This window comes from Aspergillus ambiguus, assembly GCF_047715705.1.
Source record: "Aspergillus ambiguus strain CBS 117.58 unplaced genomic scaffold BDV59scaffold_14, whole genome shotgun sequence".
Taxonomy (NCBI): Eukaryota; Fungi; Ascomycota; class Eurotiomycetes; order Eurotiales; family Aspergillaceae; genus Aspergillus; species Aspergillus ambiguus.
Genome location: NW_027395527.1, coordinates 283,285 through 298,063, shown reverse-complemented (window position 1 = coordinate 298,063; position 14,779 = coordinate 283,285). Strand labels below are relative to the sequence as shown.

The 14,779-nt window shown below is 50.2% G+C and overlaps 3 protein-coding genes across 3 annotated transcripts; 1 reads left to right on the top strand and 2 right to left on the bottom strand.

Annotated features, from left to right (window-relative positions):
• Positions 1–45: 45 nt before the first annotated feature.
• On the bottom strand, positions 46–2,061 carry BDV59DRAFT_177576 (putative C6 transcription factor). The gene has a single exon (XM_073689635.1). The coding sequence runs from the start codon at positions 1,856–1,858 to the stop codon at positions 146–148; it is 1,713 nt and encodes a 570-aa protein (XP_073548305.1). The 5' UTR covers positions 1,859–2,061; the 3' UTR covers positions 46–145.
• Positions 2,062–3,617: 1,556 nt separating this feature from the next.
• Positions 3,618–5,469, top strand: BDV59DRAFT_207649 (uncharacterized protein; the record flags this gene model as incomplete). Its single annotated transcript, XM_073695041.1, has 5 exons — positions 3,618–3,656; positions 3,714–3,867; positions 3,944–4,307; positions 4,364–4,913; positions 4,969–5,469. 5 exons carry the CDS (start codon positions 3,618–3,620, stop codon positions 5,467–5,469), a joined length of 1,608 nt encoding a protein of 535 aa, XP_073548304.1.
• An 844-nt stretch (positions 5,470–6,313) lies between these two features.
• Positions 6,314–14,712, bottom strand: BDV59DRAFT_207648 (type I polyketide synthase; the record flags this gene model as incomplete). Its single annotated transcript, XM_073695040.1, has 12 exons — positions 6,314–7,162; positions 7,214–7,528; positions 7,605–9,036; positions 9,079–9,235; positions 9,320–12,520; positions 12,583–12,941; positions 13,059–13,201; positions 13,271–13,518; positions 13,572–13,849; positions 13,903–14,127; positions 14,179–14,432; positions 14,494–14,712. 12 exons carry the CDS (start codon positions 14,710–14,712, stop codon positions 6,314–6,316), a joined length of 7,680 nt encoding a protein of 2,559 aa, XP_073548303.1.
• Positions 14,713–14,779: the final 67 nt, after the last annotated feature.

The window sequence follows — 14,779 nt, the reverse complement described above, 5'->3', positions numbered from 1 at the left end:
TTACATAGATTACAATAATTAATTTAATTAGACCATCCCCGAGTGCCACGCGCCAGGTATACGCTATGCTTTTGGTGAGTTGAATCGCCGCTGAGTGGATTCAATCATTGTACAGCCCCCCGCCCCCTGCACCAGACGCTACTTACTACAGCTGGATGTCGGGGCCGAAAATGGATAGGTATGGCTCAACGAGGAACTGATCCCAGTCCACACCCCAGCCAACGCCCGGCAAAGCGGCGTTGGGCTCAGGTTCCGGCTGCGGCTGAAACGGTTCGTAGCCCGTCTCGACAGCTTCCAGCTGGGTGAGCTCCCTTCGCTTCTTGGCTATACTGAGGCTCAGAAGATGCCGCGCTATTGACAATGCCTGACGGGTCAGTACTGTGTCTGCAGCCCGGGTAAGATTTTCCAACCCCTTAAAGGCAGCAGGGATATGAGCGGAGGCGGTCGGCGTGTCGATGGCCATCAAGACACAAACATACTGGAAGACGCTGCCTATCGCGTTCCCAAATAGACGGCCCTGGCTGGCTAGCTGCTCCGCCGCCTCGACTGCATCGTTACCGCTATCGATGACGAGTTGAATGATCTCGTCCGTTATGCCTGCTTTGAGCTGATAGATGCGCCGATAGAAACAAAATGCAAGGTCCGCCTTGGTCACTACCAGAAAAGGATGCGTGAAGTTGAGTTTACTCAATGCCCGGAGACGCTCGAATAGCTCCTCCCGCGGCGCTGGCGGCTGACATTCGAGCTGGAACGGCGAGTTGGGCGACGGGATGATCTGGACCATTTGCACGAACTGGTCGGCCACGGACCCCTGGATCGGAATAATAGCCTCACAGGTCACGGCGCCAAATCTTACCGCAGAACGATCGTACTCGTAGGACAGCATGTGGTGCCCGGCCCATGAGACCCAGAAAATCCGCCTCAGCCGGTCCGCATCATGTCCGACAACGGCGGCGCCGGCGACAGACGCCATCCTTTTGATGTTCTCTTCCTCGTGCAGCCCTACCATTTCGCAGATGTGCATGAGCGTGCACGATGCCACCCAGGCACTACTGGGGCGGGTTGTGGTCCGTAGATAGAATACCCGCACGCCCCACGCGATGATGTGGTCAATGCCCGGCATACGGGTAGAGGCGGGATCATCGAGAATGGATTTAGCGTACTGCACCAGGCTCGACTCCCGCGGGTATCTGGTGGAGGATAGGAACGACCCCAAGGCAGCGACGCCAGCCGCCACGGCACCAAAGGCGACCGAGGTGCTGCCGGAGCCATGATAATAGTCCCGACACCGCTGGGCGTAGATTCTTGGGTCCAAGTAGTCGCCGATGGGGCCCACTGCAGAAAAGTACACGTTCGAGTAGAAGGCGAGTTCATCCTCTGAGATAAGCTTCCCGAGGAAGCCATAGGCGTTGGAGGCCTCCTCGGGGCGGACCCCGAAGTTATAAGCGAACGAGTTGATCTTGGGAGGGCTGTCGGAGCCAAGAGCCAGGCCCAGGATATGCGGGAAGGCCATGGCCGCCGACGCCCCGGTGTATCTGGACTTTTGCTCGTCGAAGATGCCAGGTGCTTTCGTCGACGGGCCGTCACCCGCATGGGCGGCTCTCACCGCATGTGGCTGGCTGGCCCCGCTCGCCATACTACCACCGCCATCGAGGATGACGCGCTTGGCCAGATCTGCAGTGTGGCCGGCTCCTCCCGCCGTGCCAGTCGTGTCCTCGTCGGCGGCCGCGTACCTGCAGCTATAGTGGAAGGTGGTGCATGTGCCACAGGGATACTCGCCGTCACATTTTCGCTTACGCTGGTGACAAGGGATGCATGCCTTCTTTGCACGCTTGCGCTTGCCGGCTGTTGTCGACATGGTTCATGACCTTGGAGGCTTGTCACCAGACGGGTGGGGTCTTGCAAATGGCATAGGGGCAAGTCGATGTAATTGGTGATCACCAACAGCAAGCGATGACAACAATACTTGGCATTACTCTATTCATGCATGTAGAGGGTTGTAGGTTTGGTAGCTTGGTCCTTGCTGGCGGCTACTCCACGATAGAGAGGATATTGCGGTTGTTGGTGCAGGACAATTGGATCCGGATGCAAAACCGGCGGTTGTTTGTTACGCTGTTCGACACCGCCACGGGAATGCACAGCCACCTACGTCCGCAACAACCATACATCTGTACGTTAGAATACCTTCAATTTCTACTTGCTCTAAAGAATAAAACTTGTCTGGTCAAGTTCATGAAGAGACATGATGATGTCCTTGGGTCGAGTAAGAGAACTTAATTCCATTTACTCTGACCCTTCGCCAGAGCCAATTACCCACTAGGCTGATTTGAGTACGGGTAGTGACATAGAAGCAATTCTGGGTGATCCACATGCATACTAGCCATTACACACATTACGTAGCAGATCAGTCTTGATCTAGTTAAAAGCTTTCGCCCAGACTGCACAGATCCAGGAGTGCCTTGCAGTCGACGGCCTATGAACAGACCGAGTAAGACCGGTTCCACCATTTTCATGTTGTTATAGCTGTTGTGAACAGTAGACAGCGCTTAGGTTTCTGTTTCTGGTTTAATACACAAACACTCAGACACACTGTCACCTCCATTACGGAGATAAAATCTTACGGTCCCATTCAAACCCCTGTTGTTTGTCTTTGTTCCCTCCAAATCCGCTGTATGTTGCATTCATTGCGGGCCCTTTCTGTTCTTCTTGTCAGGGTTTCGATAGATCGTATCGCTCACACGATGCTTATCCCGCGGCTTGGTGGTTGCGTATTCGCCAAGTTGCCGTGCTGCGGCGTGGTTTGCATTAGCGTAATCCTTCGTGGGTTGACATAACCAACACCCTGTGCGCCTTATGTTGGCTGTGTCATAACCCAAGTTCCTGCCGCGACTTGTTGGCATAATTAACAGCCTTGTCGGTTCCCCTACACCTAACCAATGAATAATTGAAGGCACAGCCCAGTGACACGGGTCCATAGCGAAACTACGGCCCCCAATGACATCCGCCCCATGACTGAGCCGCGCTCTCAACAAAATAAAAACACTTGGAATATAAACTACACGTTGCGCCATATTCCTTCTTCAAGTACATGTGGGTAGCCCACAGACCCGCAGACTCGCTTAGGACCCATGAGCTCGTATTTTGTAGAATACCCTTGGTAATTCAGTTATTGCAACAGATCATACGTAAGATGAGATATGACTGGATTCGAATCTCTTGGCTGGTTTGGGGTCCAAGATCGAAACCCAGAGCCTTGATGTTGGCGACGTTCAATATAAACCTCTTAAACTCCAGAGGAACACTTGGCTGTCTTGTTCATCATCCCCAAGCACCGGACTCTCTAGGCGTAGGCTTAAATGGCCAGCAGTGGAGTATTGCACAGAATCCTTCCATTTTCCAGCACCTCACAAGATAAACCAATCTTATCCACGCGGACTTAATTCGCATCGACATAATTGCAAGGACAACCATACTTCAAGGGCTTACAAAGGATACTCTCGGACGTCTTGACACTCCTTCCTGAACACTCTCGCTCAGTGCATCAACATCCTATAAAGAAGAGCGACTGTCGCACTATTCTTGGCTGAGCACAGAGCATAGCCTGCTCTAAAGCAGCCATGGCGGGGCAGCCGCAGCGACAGCTACCGGGGCTAGCTGTAAGTGACCCCCTTCGCTCATTCCAAGACACTTGACCCTGATACGTTGATGACAAGTGTGAAGAATGTCGACGCAAAAGAATCCGCTGTGATAGGGGAAAACCGCAATGCACGGCTTGTGCCACGGCCGGGTTGAATTGTGTAGTGCGAGACAGCTGCCCCCCCAGAGGGCCAAAGAAGGGATATCTTAAGACGCTACAAAAAAAGATTGGTAAGGACTGCCCGGCATCATTCCCGTCCTCCTTTCCACTTCTGGCTCTTAGGCTGACAAAGTTGTGTCGTGCCAGAGGACCTTCAGTCCCAGCTAGAAAAGCAACAAACACCATCTACTACTGAGATTCGGGTCTTCTCACCCTTCCAGGAAGGGGGAACCGCTGACAACGAAGGTGGAAGCGGTGCGAGCAGCACAGGCAATATTGAAATCCAGACTGCCACCTGCACAACTCCTGAGCCAATTGGTAATATCCAGCAATGGCCGACACCGACGAAATTCCAACTTCCCATGTTCCCCATGGAACCTTGGGAATGTTTGGACATTCCGTATACAAGCTCGCCCTTTCCCTCGCTTCCCTCATTGGACAATCTTCCGGAGTTGGTCGAGGTTCCTATGGGAGCCGATCCCCTAATAACCCCCATGATGCACAATGACCTGTAAGCCTTGACACTGGAGGATATTTACCGGCCAGTTGTGTTGATCCTTCTTATAGAGATCAGCTTTATTTCGATCGGGCTTATGCATTCGCGCCAATAGTACAAACGCACCGATACCGTTCTTGGTCTAAACAACCAAATAAGAGCAAACAGAGAACCTGTCTACAGCATGCCATGTGGACATTGGCCTCATCACTTTCCAGCCAGTTCCAGGTCGACGGGCGCAGACTATACGAGAAGACGAGACAGTTTCTGCATGAACTCGAGTCAGAGGAATCTTGTCACCAAATATCCCTCGAGCAGGCCCAGGCATGGACCTTGCTTGCGATCTACGAGTTAACATGCCAAGATTTCCACCGGGGTATGATGACTGCCGGGAGAGCCTTTCGCTTGATCCAGATGATGAGATTGTACGAACTCGATGCACCCCAAACACCCCCAACCATGCAACTGGAACAGTATCAAGGACAACTCACTCTTCAGGGGCTGGCCCAAGATGACTGGATTGATATTGAAACTAAGAGGCGGACCTTCTGGCTTGCATATACAATCGACCGCTTCACAAGTCTGGTCGACGGACTACACATGTTCTTCGATGAACGGCTGGTGAGTTTACCTAAGCAATATTGCGTGCGAAGGACATGTATTTACTTTCTGTCAGATCCGTACTCGTCTGCCAGCCCCCGAGGCGAACTTTGCAAGCGGTCGTTCCACGGATATGATGTTTCTGGCGGATATGATACCGGTCGTCGATCCCGAATGGCCACACAATAAGCTGTCGTCGTTTACAGAATGTGTTATTGGAGCTACCGTCTGTGGGCGGGTCCTAGAACATATACAGAGACCCCCAAATGGACCTTGTCAAGACTTCTGCCGTCGGCATCGTTCCCTTAATACGCTGTTGGCGCAACACATCCAGATGCAGCGAATATATGCGTCATTGGAATATCCGGATCCCATCATTGCATTTGCTACACTGGCAACACATATAGCCGTGCTTATGCTCTACGACCTTATCGAATCCAGGCCACTAGGTACCGATGCACAAGGAGCGCAGCTCGCTCAAGCTCTCTGCTCGGAACACAAGCAGTTATCACTGGATTCCGTGGCCGATATAGCTATCCTGGTTTCTGTACTTGGCCAGCACTTTCAGGTAAAGTAGCCAACGAACACCCCAATTATCAGCGCCCACCAAGGGGGAAAGCCGAATTGCTAAGTATTTAGCAGATGCACCCCTTAACACCCATCCTGCTCCTCCTCGGTGCCCGATTCTCTCAATCCCACCCCGGGCTAAACGATGCCTACATCAAAGTCATGCCCAACATTATAATGATGTTGCAAGCCTCGACCAGCCAGCTTGCACAAAACTTCCTCCAGCTCTTAGAACCTCATAACGACGGCTGGTGCCTCGCCTAGGACTTGAGGTCGCATGTATATATTTATGAATAATGATGTATGTAACTTTGCGCTATAGTAGAATATGTATAGGGCTATAGAGCTGTTGATGCTACGATATCTGATAAATTTTCCCACATCGTCATTCGGCATTATCTAAGTTAAGTTCTGCTGATAGGATATCGTCAACGGTAACCTACAATTACCCATATGAAGTCCTCTTCCTATATATTGCTTGATAGACTTCCTGTTTCATCATATTCGCGGTTAATCGGTGAAACGGCTGGCAGTCTGGTTGTGTCCGGCAAGGTATATGTCTCGCCTTTGTCCAGGAAACACCTTCGCAGATCATCACTGGAGCATTCTGGACAACGGCAGGAGCAGCAGTCGATGTTGGGGCACACCTACTCTCAGTACATCAGCAACTTGAGCAAACAGTGTTGGAAGCGATAATGCGTATCACAACCAGCACCCTTCCATATACCCCGAATAGCCATAAAGGCCACATGTCTTAAATTGAGTCTATACTTTTTTTCTATACACAGCACCGTTCCCCATCTTTTCTCCCAAGATCAAATTCGAACCTAAGAGCTCCTTACCTCACCAATAATCTATTTGTCCTCACCGAAAAAACCGGGCGCCACCAGTCGAGATCTTCTAGCGATCATGTTCGACAGCTCGGCAAAGGTTATCGAACTCATCAGCTCGAATATTTGAACATGGGCCTCGAGTTTTGTCAAAATCCAATTGCGAAGTTCCACCGCAATAAGAGAGTCTATTCCATAGCTCGATACTGACCGATCAGTGCGTAACTCATCCGCCGGCAGTGCAAGTAGAGAAGAAAGTTTCATCCGGATTGCTACTTGCGTTGCTTTCTCAGCTTCATCCGCTGTAGTCGCCGATCCAAGTGCTGCTGAAATATCGAATCGTCTCGACTCAGCCTTTGACGATGCTTGGTGCTTATGTTTCGTCCACATGTGCGAGAATTTGAGATCTGGACGTTGGAGAGATGCTTCTTTAGCTGAAGAATTTGGATCAGCTCTGCTTGTACCGCAGAGCAGCTGCGCTACCGATGGATCGGATGCTAAGGGATTCCGTATTGCCTCACTGATTGTGGCGAGGAACTCCTTGGCCTTGTAGGGCCGCAGCCCTTGGCGAATGACAAATTCCATGGAATCTTGGTTCTCTGCTGTGTAACCATATTCTTCCACGGCGCCAACATCGATGGACCGCGCTGGTAGACCGAGAGATGCCCTATGCCGAGCGAGAGAGTCTTGGAAAGTGTTTCCAGCAGCGTAGTTACCCTGAGCATACGATCCAATGATTCCGGCACCGCTTGAAAGGAGGATGAAGAAATCTAGAGTATTTCCGAACGCTTGGTGCAAATTCATCGTCCCCATAACCTTCGGTTCCATTGCAGCTCGCCACTGCTCGTAGCTCATATTATCCATCCTAGAATCCTGCTTTCGTTAACATCTCCTCCGTGGCGCGGGCATGAGACTGAGGCTTACCTGGAGGACCATAGCTCCTTGGATGATGCCTCTGATTGGAAATTCTCTGGACTGCTCCTTGATTGACGCAATTGCGACGGTGTCCGTAACACTGCCTTTGCATACGACAAGGTTGACCCCGCCAACACGCATCTCTTCCACTAGCTCTCTCATAAGTTGACTGTCAGGGCCAGATCGAGACAAGGTTATGATTTGTTTTGCTCCGAGACGTGCCAAGTGCTTGATAGTAGCTCTACCGAGCCCGCCAGCACCTCCCACCACCAAGTAGGAACAATCTCTTTTTAACTCGGGAGCCGGTGGTTGTTGAGGTTGAACCTTCAAGCAAGATTCAGCAAAATTCTTACAATATGGGGTAAAGAAAACAGATATCTGAAAATTAGAGGGCACTTACAGGAATCGTCATCTCAGTATCGAATCTGAGAAGCAGTTTCCCCATATGTTTCCCAGCCTGCATCAGCCTAAATGAAGCCTCTAGTTCTGAGAGTCCATTTACCGTTATAGGACTCAGGATCTTGATCTTTCCCTGACCGACAAGACCGAGGACAGTGTGGTAGAGGTTTTGGTAAACAGCCGGTTTCCTCTTCGCAAGCAGCGCCAAGTCAACAGTAGCAAACATGGCGTTCTTTTCCAAACATCCAATTTCGAGCCTCGCATTGGAGATAAGGTCTTTCTTACCAATCTCAACAAACCGTCCAAATGGTGCAAGGAGCGAGCAACTCTCTTGCAAAGCATCACCGCTGAGTGAGTTAAGAACGACATCGACACCATGATACTTCGTTTTACGAAGAATCTGATCGCTGAAGTCGAGACCGCGGCTAGAGAATATGTTTTCATCTGGGATCTGGAAATGTTCTCTTATAAATTCTCTCTTCTCTGCGCTTCCTACCGTGACAAATATATGACCGGCTTTGAGGTATTGAGCTAGGGAAATAGCAGCTTGGCCGACTGCTCCAGCTCCGGAATGAACCAAAATAGACTCTCCTTCTTGGAGATTGGCGACATTCCTCAGCGAATACAAAGCTGTCGCATAGACAGTTGAAACGGCGGTGGCAACTTCCATGGATAGCTTCTTGGGCAGATTATGGACATTCCACTTGTCAATGACGCTTGTTGTTGCGAGTCCGTCTGGAAGATCGGTTACATAAACCAAATCCCCAATAGCGTACTGGTCGCACAGTGCTTCCCCAACCTCAACGACCTTTCCGCTGCCTTCCAGCAGCATAGCTGTGTGACCATCCAGTTGGCCCATGGCGGTCATTATATCCTTGAAGTTGAGAGAGGCATATTGGAGCTCCACCCGCACTTCTTCTGCTCTGATCTTCCGCGAGTGCCTCTCAGAATCGGCCCAGTAGAGTGAGTTAAGAAGTCCGGGTTCATGGATTTTGAGGCTTAAAGCACGACCTGAGTTGATACTCTGCTGGTTCTGCGGATGGTAGGTCGACGTGCTGTCTTTGACATATTCATCGACTTGGTTGTCATTGATTAAGCGAGGAATAATAACCTCACCATTGCGGACCGCGTATTCAAATTCCAACAAGGCAGAAGTTTGCGGAGCACATGAACCGAATGCGTGGTCGAACACGGTCATAATTTGCTCAGCAACCTCGAGACCTGATCCGTGATTCGGCTCCAGATCTAGGGTGACGACCTTGGCGGACTGATTTTCTGATCGCAAGCAGCGCGTGAGGCCGACAATGAGCGACTGTAGAGGATTTGCGCTTTCAACTACACCGCCACAGGTGACCCATAAAACGCCACCAGCGTTAGCAAGTATGCACTGCACCTTTTCCCACTCACTCTTCGAGCAAGTCGCAATGAATGGGCTTACTGCCTCCAGTAGTACCACCGCTAGCTGGTTGTCAAACAATTCCGCCTGAGCCAATGCGCTTTTCTTTATGTGGACGCTGGGCTTGGAAGAAGCTAATAGTTTGATCATATGGTCTGCAATGCTGTCGTCCTCTTGGTTGCCACTGATCACAACTATTGTCTGTGAAAGGCTTCCTATTGGGCCTTGTTGGGCGGCTGGGGGGGTGGAGATTCGTGACTTAAGTTCCAGAGAAGCACACTCTGGAGCGGAGGATTCTCCTCCCATCGGGTTTGGCAAACCTAACTCCAATGACACTGGGTGACTAGTTGCTGAAGAAATTATGACACTTATCTCGTGGTCCTCAGCAGAGCCGTAGTCCTGCATCTGGAGATTAATTCCAGAGAATCCACTGCATCTAAGCCTATCATGCCAGTCAGATAAACCGAGAAGCGGAGAGCTCACCCGGCCGTCAGCGATCCCAAGCCACCATCCAGGTAACATGCCAAATATGAGTCCAGTGTGAATCTTTGGAGCGGTGATCTCCATCAGGGCAAGCTGACCATTGGGTTTCAGTAGGCTCCTCACGTTTCCCAGCGTGTTATTGATATCACAAGTCGCATGCAACACATTGGACGCAATTATTAAGTCGTAGGAGCCAAGTTCAAAGCCCTGCTCCTTTGGTGAGATTTCGATGTCAAGCCTCTTAAACTCTAGAGACTCTTGGAACTTCTCCAACTTCTCTGCTGCTTTCTGGAAGAAGCCCGTTGAAATATCAGTGAAGGTGTATGTCTCCCGTCTGGTCTTCCCTGAGACGCCGCTGTTGTAAAGAGCTTCTAGAATCGGCATCGACGTACTAGCCGTTCCGGCCCCAATTTCAAGGATCCGGAGATTTGAATTCTTAAATTGCATAAGCTTGATATATTTGGCCAGTTGCTCATGACATCTGTCGGCATTTTCGAACTTGTAAAGCCGGTATAGACGGTCTTTCTCCAGAAGGAGTGCCAGAGGATCAACTTCCCTCCGAAGAACATGTGGCAGCTGAGTTGCTACGTCAACCAGAACCTCGCCATGGATTCCGAGGGACTTGATTTTGGTGTTAAGTGCATTGTCAATCCGAAGTGACTCGTGGCTGTCAGATCTTATTGATCTCATCCATCGGAGTAAGTGAAAAAGATGCCCAGTGATCTTTCCTTCGTCGTCAGGAGAGAGCTTTGTGAGCGTGTCCTCAATGACAGCTCTGCAATACTGCTCATACATGCCGGTGATTCCTGTTTTTAACTCATAAGATGAGTCGGGAACACAACGCTCGATGATACTCTGAGGTTTGGCGCAAGTTGGGTCAAGGGCCCACTCCAACCTATGGCACAGTGATTCACCAACCGGACGCTCTGTAGCATTCTGTCGAGAGAGTCCACTTGTCCTAGCGAAGGTGAGCCCCTTCGCCTTTATGAAGACCTCCGGCGTGTCACTTTCGGAGCTGGAGACAATTAAATCCGAAATGAATTTGGAATGACCATGGCTCCGAAGAGATGTTGCAATTGACATGCCCTTCCCGGGTTGTGACGGGATTTCACTCCAAATTTCAAGATCATCGATTCCACTGAGGACTATCGTACCCCGAAGGTTGTCTCCAACTTTCATGGCCGAGAAGACAGCTTGGAAGCAGAGATCTAATGTTGCTGGGTGGACACAATGAGGTTGCTGATGATTCGAAGGCATAATAGCCTTAACATTTGGGACCTTGATTCGACAGGTCGATCCAGATTCGGATGCTCGAATTTGTTCTTGGCTTTCGAACGGGCCGCTGTATTCGATGCCCAGGCCTCTGAGCTCTTTGTATAACTGCGTCGGGCTCAGCATCACGCGACTGCTCTTGGAGGCTTCTTCAATGAACTCAAGAGATTCAAGATCCGTCATACTCCGCTGTTGTTCGTTAGGCGAAGGATTGATAGCAGCCACTAGACCCCGGCTATGCTCTGTTGATTCTCCGTTGGTCGACACCGAGAAAATTCGAAACTCCTTCCATGAAGCCGACGATTCTCGTGCTGTGTACGTGTAAGGTCGAATGGATGTTACTGTCTCTACTCCCACAGAACTATCCGGAACCAAGAGCGCTCGACCGACATTGACTTGGCGGAATTTGACACGCATGTTCTTCCAGTTGTTTCCGTCACAAAGGACTTGTTGCTTCAGAGCTTCCAAAACCATGGCAATATAACCGGCAGCAGGGAAAACAATTTCACCTCCAATGCAATGTCCCTTGAGCCAAGGTAATTCCTCAAGACGTATATAGTTGCGCCATGTGGGTTCAGTGGGCACACTGTCGATGCTAGGTACTCCGAAAAGGTCATGCCTAGGGAAGATTCTATGCCGATATTTAACACTCCTGCGGGACTCGACCCAGTGAGCTGTGTTATGATGCCAGTTGTATGTTGGCAGGTTTGTCAAGACATTTTTTTTTGCACTGCCATGAGGATCATTTACTTCCCTAAGGTTGACGGTGGCTCCCTTACTGAAGAGATCTCCGGCTAGACCTATCGCGGTCCTACTTGTATCTTGATTCCGCGAGAGCACTGAGTGATATGTGATTGATCCCGGGAGCTTTGATGCCTTAATGATCTGTTTAATCGGTCCTCCAAGTGCAGAATGAGGGCCGACCTCCACAACCGCAAGAGAACTACTTTGCTCTTGGTCGGCTTGCACAGTGCGAAGGACTTCCGTAAGAGCACCGTCGAAGAGGACGGGAGATGTCAGATTTGTGCCCCAGTACGCCGCATCCAGCTCTTCGCCTTGAATAGCCTGTCCCGTGACAGAAGAAACCATTTGAATATGCCGCTCACATTGTGGAGGTTTGATGTCTTGTATGGCGTGCAGGTATTCTTCCAGGATAATTTCCATATGATAGGAGTGATACGCCACCCCCACAACCAGCTTGCGGTGGAAAACATCTCTTGCAGCAAGCTTTGCTTGAATGTTGTTCAAGGCTGCTTCGTCTCCAGACAGAGTGACACTTGACGGACTGTTGATGCAAGCTACCACGACCTTCCCAGAAGTGATGTCATCATCGATATATTCTTGGGCCTCGCTTGCAGAAAGTCCAACAGCAAGCATGCCGCCGGAAAGGGTCGGATTCTGCTCTTTTAGTAGCTTCACCGAATGGCCACGAAAATATGCAACTTTCAAACAATCTTCCGCTGTAAGTATACCGGCCGCGTACGCTGCTGCGATTTCTCCGCTTGAGTGTCCGCACACTATGGCGGGCCGTATGCCCCAAGACTTGAGCAAGTCCACGAGTGCAATCTGGATTGCTGTGCAGCAAGGTTGAGACAAGGTAGCTTCGTTGATTCGAGAAGCCTCTTTTGGTTTACCCAACTCAGCGAGAAGTCGCCAGCTAGCCCCGAGGCGGATAAGGTGATTCTCTGATTGCTCCATTGACTTGGCAAATACAGGGTATGTGACCAGCAACTGGCGACCCATTCCTGCCCATTGAGCACCCTGACCTAAGTTTGATTTAGCCCTATTATGCGTGTAAATGTTTCCTACATAGTTTCCACTGCCATACCTGTGAAAGCAAAGCATAACTTTAGCTCCCTATCGTATCTTTGTAGCCTATCTGAGCCCATAGCTATCTTCTCTAGCTCTTCCACAAGTTCGTCACGAGAGCATGCAGTGACACAGAAGCGGAATTCCAGGAAAGATCGCCGATGAGAGAGTGTGAAAGCCAGACTGTCCATAGATTCATCAGTATCAAGTAGGTTGTCTGAAATAAACCGTTTGAAGTTAGCAGCCAGTTTCGCAACCCCTCCTTCATGACTGTGTGAGAATGGGAAGAGACGGGCTTTCGAGCTGTTTATCGCCGTTGAATGGCTCAAGGACGTCTGATGAAGCGAGTGGCCATTGACTTGCGTCCTCCCTTCCATCCTGCTTTGGTCTGGAGCAACTGCGGTCCTTACCGTTACGTGCCTACACGTGTCAGCGACTTTTGGAGCTATATCTGGTGACACTCCGTTGATTTCACTGGTGCAATTTTCAACACACAGGGAGCGTTCGTGTATTGTATCGTCGAGATATTCGTCGGTTGCCTCCAGGATAACATGGGCATTCGTCCCTCCATAACCGAAGCTGTTCACTGAAGCACGGCGGGGAGCATTTTGTGGCCAGTTCAGCATCTTTTTCGGCACCTACACGAACGACGTTAGTTTCGGTTGACACGGTGTTAAAGAAGCTTTTGTAAGTATATGACAACGTACTTCCATGCCCCAGGCTTCCAATGGAACCTTGCTACTCGGTTTTATGAACGTAGCGTTGGGGGGTATCATCTTCTTTTCAAGTATCAATACGGTCTTGATCAGGCCCACCAATCCGGCAACGCTCTCAGTATGACCCAGGTTAGATTTTGCGCTTCCGATGAACAGCGTGTTTTCTTTCTGCCTCCCCTTGCAGAAGCTCTCATTCAGAGCAGTGGCCTCGATCTTGTCTCCAACCGTAGTTCCGGTTCCTGTTTGATGTGTGAGTATCATCTGCATCGAACTATTTTAGCCAGTAACTAACCATGTGCTTCCACATAAGTGGTGTCGATTGGACTTATACCCGCCTGATCGTAGGCTCTTCGAATCATCTTGGCCTGAATATCGCAAGATGGCATCGTTACCCCAGGAGTCCGTCCGTCCGAGCAAACATTGCTACCGCGAATTATGGCCCGAATCGGATCATTGTCCCTCAGAGCCACGTCTAATCTCTTCAGCATGATAGCAGCAACTCCTTCTCCTCTTCCGTACCCATTGGCACGTGAATCAAAAGAATAGCAGCGACCTTGAGGAGAAAGAAATCTATTGTATGACATATGTCAGCTGTCTTGAATTTACGACAGAAGAGAACTTACTGCATCGAAGACATGGCAGTGACCTGGTCTGGGTCGAGAATCAAGTTTGTGCCACCCACTAATGCCTGAGTTACCTCTCCAGCAGCGATGGCTTTGCAAGCTTCGTGGACTGCAACAAGTCCACCCGAACATCCTGTATCAAGAGTGAAGCTTGGCCCATGCAAATCAAAAATATACGAAATGCGATTGGAAACGAATGCAATTCCAGTTCCGGTAAATCGGTAGCTTTTCAAATGTCAATATCTCAGAGAAGCCCTCGCTGCATGCAGATCTTACCCTGGGGATAACTCTGGATCCCGTCCCAGAATCTTATCGTAGTCGTGGGTTGAGACTGCGCAGTACACCCCTGTATCTGAGCCCTCAAGGTTCTCCATGGGGAATCCCGCATTCTCAAATGCTTCGTACGCAACTTCAAGCAGCAGTCTTTGCTGCGGATCGATGGCTTTTGCCTCAATATTGTTGATTCCAAAGAATGCATTGTCGAATAATGCCGGGTCTTGCTTGATCAAATGGAACCCACGTGTATCGAACTACGAATGATTCTTGTTAGTGGGATGAGGCTAGTATTATCGCTATGGGGGCATTGCTCACCGATCCGGGGAAACTAGCCTGCGGGTGCCAGAACGCGTCCATTCGAAAGCGGCTGCTTGCATTATTTGACCACCCTGACAGACCTCTTGACAGCATCTGCCACAACCTTTCCGGGTTACTGGCAATTCCTGAGAGACGGCAGGACATACCCACAACGGCAATGGGCATGCGGCTATCGCCGTCTACGCCGTTTCTTCGTGAAGCGGGTTGCGGCGACATGGTGGGCAGCAGGGGGCGGAAAGCCTAGTGATTGTGAAATTCCTTGATCTGCCAGAGCATGGAGTAA